This window comes from Galeopterus variegatus, unplaced genomic scaffold (genome assembly GCF_000696425.1).
Source record: "Galeopterus variegatus unplaced genomic scaffold, G_variegatus-3.0.2 Scaffold512, whole genome shotgun sequence".
In the NCBI taxonomy this organism is placed as follows: domain Eukaryota; kingdom Metazoa; phylum Chordata; class Mammalia; order Dermoptera; family Cynocephalidae; genus Galeopterus; species Galeopterus variegatus.
Genome location: NW_007726623.1, coordinates 346,756 through 353,740, shown reverse-complemented (window position 1 = coordinate 353,740; position 6,985 = coordinate 346,756). Strand labels below are relative to the sequence as shown.

The 6,985-nt window shown below is 54.1% G+C and overlaps 1 protein-coding gene across 1 annotated transcript in view; it reads left to right on the top strand.

The window, feature by feature from the left end:
* LRP5 (low density lipoprotein receptor-related protein 5) overlaps nucleotides 1-6,985 on the top strand; it is a 35,888-nt gene that overhangs the window by 16,091 nt on the left and 12,812 nt on the right. The window contains exons 11-12 of the mRNA XM_008569577.1: nucleotides 2,774-2,899; nucleotides 6,725-6,961. Of these exons, the coding sequence (XP_008567799.1) occupies nucleotides 2,774-2,899; nucleotides 6,725-6,961 (363 nt within the window). The remainder of the gene's footprint in view (nucleotides 1-2,773; nucleotides 2,900-6,724; nucleotides 6,962-6,985) is intronic.

Below are 6,985 nucleotides of genomic sequence, written 5' to 3'. Positions count from 1 at the left end.
GTGTGTGTGCAGGTCCCCCCCCCACGCTGCTGTGTGTGTGTATGGGTGTGTGTGTGCAGGTCCCCCCCCCACGCTGCTGTGTGTGTGTATGGGTGTGTGTGTGCAGGTCCCCCCCCCACGCTGCTGTGTGTGTGTATGGGTGTGTGTGTGCAGGTCCCCCCCCCACGCTGCTGTGTGTGTGTATGGGTGTGTGTGTGCAGGTCCCCCCCCCACGCTGCTGTGTGTGTGTATGGGTGTGTGTGTGCAGGTCCCCCCCCCACGCTGCTGTGTGTGTGTATGGGTGTGTGTGTGCAGGTCCCCCCCCCACGCTGCTGTGTGTGTGTATGGGTGTGTGTGTGCAGGTCCCCCCCCCACGCTGCTGTGTGTGTGTATGGGTGTGTGTGTGCAGGTCCCCCCCCCACGCTGCTGTGTGTGTGTATGGGTGTGTGTGTGCAGGTCCCCCCCCCACGCTGCTGTGTGTGTGTATGGGTGGTGTGTGTGCAGGTCCCCCCCCACGCTGCTGTGTGTGTGTATGGGGGTGTGTGTGCAGGTCCCCCCCCCACGCTGCTGTGTGTGTGTATGGGGGTGTGTGTGCAGGTCCCCCCCCACGCTGCTGTGTGTGTGTATGGGGGTGTGTGTGCAGGTCTAAGCATCTACCCGTCTCTCTCTCTCATCAGGCTCCCTGCTTGGAGCTGGGCCATGAGCTCTAATGCAATGGACTGATCACTTCTGTGTTGACTGTGGGCAGCTGTCCTGCTGCTTCTCACCTGGGTCGGGGGGAGGTGAAGTCGCTGGGTAAAGAGCTTCTGGGCAGCTGAGACACAGTGGATATGGGTTAGAACATCTGCACTTTCCTGGCCCCTGGCGTCATCGTCAGTGAAGTCATGGATCGCTGGGTGTCGTGGGCCTTCAGAATCGCTAGCAAGTGCTCAGAATGGCGAATGTTGGGCCCAAGAATGTCCGGAGCTGCAGCCTGCTGGTGTTGACAGGTGCACTGACCGGCAGCTCCTTGGAACTGAGTGGACAGGAGACCCAGGAAACGTTTAGTGGGCAGGGGCCAGGTTGGAAACTGGGATGTCCCTGTGGGTGCCTGTGTGAGAGGTCTGGAGTGACACGAAGAGTCTCGTTGTTTGGGGTAAGGGCAGGAAATACTTAGATAAGCTCTCATGTTTACACGGGACGTGGGCCACTCAGCCTGCCTCCCCAGGAGACCCCACAGCTAAACTCTAAGCCACCGCAGGCCACAGGCCAAATCCAGACCATCGCCTGGTTTTACAAATTAAGTTTCATTGTCACACAGCCACACCTGTTCATTTATGTACCATCTATGGCTGCCTTTGTGCTGCAACTGGCAGGTTGTGTGATTGTGAGAGATGGGCGTCCCGCAAAGTGAAAATTGTTCACTTTCTGTTCCTTTATAGAAAAAGTTTGTGACCCCTGCTCTAAACTATGACTTCTGTCATCCTTAAAAACACATCCTCAGGTTGAGGGACCCTGGGAGTGGAGTGCTTTCTGTCGTTTCCTCTTACCTGGGAGTAGTCAGCCCACCCTCCCAGCCCCGCCGCTCCCTCCTGTCGTTCAGATGTGGGACGCATTCACTTGATTGATTCGGAGAGTGTGAGTTCCCAGAGACTTGGTGCCTTTGCTGTTTTAACTCTCACTGCTGTAACAAATGGCCATAAGTGGGGTGGTTTAAACAGCAGAAATTGATTCTCTAGCAGTCTGAGAGACCACAAGTCTGAGATCAAGGTGTTGGCAGGGCCATGTTTCCTCTGGAGGCTCTAGGAGAGGATCTGATCCTTGTCCCTTCTTGTACTGGTGGCTCATGGTATTCCGTGACTTGTGGCTGCATCACTCCAACCTCTGCCTCTGTTTTCGTGTGGCTCTCTCCCCTGCCTGTGTTGTCATCTCTTCTGTCATCTCTTGTAAGGACCCTTGTCCTTGGACTTAGGGTCCACCCACATAATCCAGGATGACCCCTTCTCGAGATCATTACATTTGCAAAGACCCTTTTTCCAAATAAGATCACACCCACAGATCCCAGGGGTTAGGAAGTGGACATATCTTTGGGGAGGGGGCGCCATCTAACCTACTACACCGTTAGAGGGAAAGATAGGCAGGTGGCATAGCGTGATGGAGGTGAGCATGGTGGGGGACTGTGCAGGCAGACTGGCTGTGACTTTGGGCAAGTTCTTTTTTTTTTTTTCCCTAAAAGATGACCGGTAAGGGGATCTCAACCCTTGACTTGGTGTTGTCAGCACCAGGCTCTCGGAAGTGAGCAACCGGCCATCCCTATATGGGATCCGAACCCATGGCCTTGGTGTTATCAGCACCGCACTCTCCCGAGTGAGCCACGGGCTGGCCTTGACTTTGGGCAAGTTCTTTTTTTTTTTTTCCCTAAAAGATGACCGGTAAGGGGATCTCAACCCTTGACTTGGGGTTGTCAGCACCAGGCTCTCGGAAGTGAGCAACCGGCCATCCCTATATGGGATCCGAACCCATGGCCTTGGTGTTATCAGCACCGCACTCTCCCGAGTGAGCCACGGGCTGGCCTTGACTTTGGGCAAGTTCTGTCACTGCTTCCAGCCTCCGTGTTGATGTCAGTTTCCACATCAGTAGAAGGACTCTGTGGGCTGCTGAGAGGGTTAAGTGGTTGGACCTCCTGTAGGGGCCTGGCCTACAGGAGTGCCAGTTCTTGTGAGTTCTCACCTGGCTCTCATGCTCTCCACCCTCCAGGCCACAGTCCTGAGGTGGGAGGCAGAGCCTGATTCCCCCTCTTGCTTTATCTCTGCAGCAGCCCACCCATGTGCCCGGGACAATGGCGGCTGCTCCCACATCTGCATTGCCAAGGGCGACGGGACGCCACGGTGCTCCTGCCCTGTCCACCTTGTGCTCCTGCAGAACCTGCTGACCTGTGGCGGTAGGTGTGACCTCTGTGCTTTCTGTTGGGATGATGGACAGGGACCTGATTCTTTGCCTGCCAGGTCTCAACTTGACATCCTTTTAAAATCACAGTCCCTGTGGCATGCAATCTCCAAAGCAGATCGTCTCTTCCTTTGCTTTCTTTTCTAATATATGCATTTAGTGCTGTGAATTTTCCTCTAAGCACTGATTTTTCTGCATCCCACACATTTTGATAAGTTGTATTTTCATTGTCAGGTAGTTTAAATGTCTTTTGGGCTGGCTAGTTAGCTCAGTAGGTTAGAGCATGGTGGTGATAACACCAAGGTCCAGGGTTCAATCTCCATACTGGCCAGCCACCCCCCAAAAAATGTTTTTTAATTTCTTCTGAGATGACTTCTTTGGCCCATATGTTAATTATAAGTACATTATTTAATCTCCAAATAGTTAGGAATGTTCCAGCTATCTCTCTGTTACTGATTTCTCTTTTAATTCCACTGTGGTCCAAGTGCTTACTTTATATGATTTCTCTTCTTTTAAATTTGTTCAGGTGTGTTTTATGGCCCAGCGTGTGGTCTGTCTTGGTGAATGTTCCATGTACACTGAGGAGAATGTAGACTCTGCTGTTGTTGGTGGAGTGTTCTAGAAACATCCTTGAGATCCAGTAGATATAGTACTGATCAAGTCATCTGTATTCATCCTGACCACCTCCTCAAGCTGTCAGTTATTGATGGGGGTGTTGAAGTCTCCAACTCTAGTAGTGGATTTGTCTGTTTCTCCTGGTAGTTCTTGCTCACTCTTTCAGCCCTGATCCTCTTCTGCCCCTAGGACTGCATGGTGGTGGTGGGGTGGTAGCGAAGAACATGGGCTTTGGAGTCAAATAGACCTGGGTTCAAACCCCAGCTCTACCACTTTCCAGGTGAGCAACCTCAGGCTGGGCAATTGCCTGCTCTGAGCCTCCACTTCATCCTCTGTGAAATTGAGAGGCTTCCCTGGTGGGTTGTTGTGGGCATTAAGTAACAGAGTGCTCTGTATAGTCCCTGACACATGTCATACAGGAATGCCAGCTGCTATGTTATGGGGGTGGAGGTAGTAATAAAAGTAACAATCTGTTGTTACCATGATGAAGCCCAACCCCCAGGGCTTCCTGTCTCCCAGGTGGCTTTGGATCCTGTCGTGTTTGTGCTCTGCTCCCATTTTTCTTCCGTGAGCTCCTGGGGACCCACGCTTCATCCCCATCCCTGCCCCCATCCTACACTTAGCAGATGCACAGTACACGTGGGCTCAGCATGTGGACGCCTGTGCTTATCAGCAGTTCATCTTGCCTCACACCTCCAACCCTAGAAAGTTTGTCAAGAGCAGAGGGGACATTTGTGGGTGTCTCCTGATGGGAGCTACCTTGACCTTTCTGAGCTTCCTGGTGACTTTTCTCTGGATTTTCAGCCCAAGTGTGTCTGTCTGTGCAGCTCCTACAGATGCCTGGGCTGTGATGGCCAGGAGGGGGCCGTGGAGAGCGCTTCACAGACCCCAGCCCTGGGCCTCCGTGCAGGAGGACATGCCCCTCTGTCCACCTCTCCCTGGGCTCTGGGCCTCCAGGCTTGAGGATGCGAGGTCCCTTCCTCACAGTCGTAGAGATGTGTATTTACTGTGTAGATGCTCTCCAGTCTTCTGTGGCCTCTTTCTGGCAGGATCACAGAAGGGTAAAGGCATGCTGAGGTTCTCAGAGTGGACCCTGTGAAATGGCAGGAGCCAGATGCAGCAGCTGCGCTGCTCCAGTATTGTGGCAGCACCACCACTACCATGTTGTCTGAGCCCTTCCCTGAGCCAGACATGCCCTGGTTCTTACCCTGTTGTCTCCACTACCCCTGCAACATAGATGACTGCTTCTGTTTGAGATGAGAATAGAGACTTTGAGAAGTCTAGGGATTCCTCAGTTTTCACGGCTGCTGAGGGAAGCCTGGGTTCCATCCCAGGTCTGTCCAACTCCTGTCTTGTCCCACATTCACCCTTAAGTCAAGATGACCCTCTTCTTCCGGGCTGAGGTCAGTGGGAACAGCAGTGGTGGGCACAGGGCCTCTGGGCTCGAGCTCGGGTGTGGGCTGTGGGCTGTGGGCTATGGGCCGTGACCACATGTATCTTCCTGTGGCCAGGCCAGGCGCATGCTCTTTGTGCTTGGCTCAGCTTGCAGACGTCTTCATTGGCTCTTTTCGCACCCCATGGGTATATCAGTCTGTTTTGTTGCCTATAACAAAGTACTATGGAACTGGGTGATTTATAAAGAAAATGAAATCTATTACTTCCAGTTTCAGAGGCTGGGAAGTCCAAAGTCCGGGGAACACATTTGGTGAAGGCCTTGGTGGTGGTGACAGTGATAGCAGGGTATCACATTGCGAAAATGATGGAGCAGAGAGAAAGACAGACTGTCCTCTCTCTTTTCTTTTAAAGCTCTCAGAACCACACCCCTGACCACCATTTTTAATCCATTCACTACTGCAGGGTCCTATAATCCAATCACCTCTCCAAGGCTCCACCTTTCAGATACCATGATAGGATTTCTCATCCTCTTAACAGTCACAGTGGGGGCTAAGTTTCTAATACATAAAACTTGGGGGACACAGTTCAGGCTTCAGTGAGTTTTGGGGGACATAATTCAATCCAATACATTGGGCATTGAGCTTCTCTTTGTTGGGCTCCTAGGCTTCTCTTTGTTTCCCAGGAGCTCTTGTCTTTGCTCAGGTCCCCCACCCCATGGCACAGTCCCTGTTCACTCAGGGCAATCCAGCAGTTATGGGGGGGAGGCAATGGCTTCCACATGTCTCAAGGCTTACACACGGTATTGCAGCTTCACCTACGTCCTTTCTGCCATGAACAGATTTCAGGCATGCCGAGGGCTGTTGTTCAATGTTAAACTGAGGCTTGGGCCGATTTCCCAGCATTCCCCTCTTCAATGGCAGCTTCATTTAGTTTTCTGTGATTTTCCGCACAAAGGAGGGGAGTCCAGGGAACTAAGGGCAAGCTGAGGGGTTCCTCTGGCTTCTCTGCGAGAGTGCTCTCCCGTCCTTAGCCCCAGGACGCTGCCACTCACTGAGTGCTATGGCCTGCCCACAGTTGACCTGTGCTGAGGACATTGAGCGTTGAGGGGCAAGCGACCATGTAGGAATGACCCTTTGCCCTTCCAGCCCACCACTTTCCTGTGACCCTGCACCAGGGAGCCTTCCCCCCCCCCATCACCCATGCTGCTCTCCCTGTGGGTACCTTGGGTCCTCCTGCCTTTCCACAGTCCACTCAGCAAGGTGCCCAGGACATGGTGCCCGGGGGCCATGTCCCCAACCCCACAATTCTAGCAGCCCCCAGCCCCTAACAGGCACGCATAGTGACCACCTGCTTTTCTCTGACTCCCGGGGTGCAGTGGATGCTAAGGCTTGTTCAGGCTGACACACACAGATGTATGCTGGAACATGCTGGATCAACAGCCCGGCCTGGCCCCCGTGCCCCTCTGGGTGCATGTGGGGAGACCAGGCCCAGAGGAAAGAGGACTGGCCCAGCTTCTCAGCAGTCAGGGCATTTTCTGCTGTGTTTGATATAGTGTCTGCTGCTTGACGCTCAGGTTCCCAGTCAGCCCCTCTCCCTCCACAGTAAACAAAGAAAAGAAAGCGCCTGTCATCTTGGAGCAAACGTTTACTTCCTGCCTTCACTCTACCGGGGGCTGGAGGTGGGACACGAGCAGGAGAGACAGCGGTGGGGACTCGTAGTCCGGGCTAAATCGAGCGCGTCTTCTGCGTTGGGGCCCAGTTTTCTCCAGGCAGGCCGTGTGCGATGATGGTGTTTTCTGTCCCTCCCCCAGAGCCTCCCACCTGCTCCCCCGACCAGTTTGCATGTGCCACGGGGGAGATCGACTGCATCCCAGGGGCCTGGCGCTGTGACGGCTTCCCCGAGTGCGACGACCAGAGCGACGAGGAGGGCTGCCCGGTGTGCTCGGCCGCCCAGTTCCCCTGCGCGCGGGGCCAGTGCGTGGACCTGCGTCTGCGGTGCGACGGCGAGGCTGACTGCCAGGACCGCTCGGACGAGGCGGACTGCGACGGTGAGGCCCCGCCCCCGCCCCCAG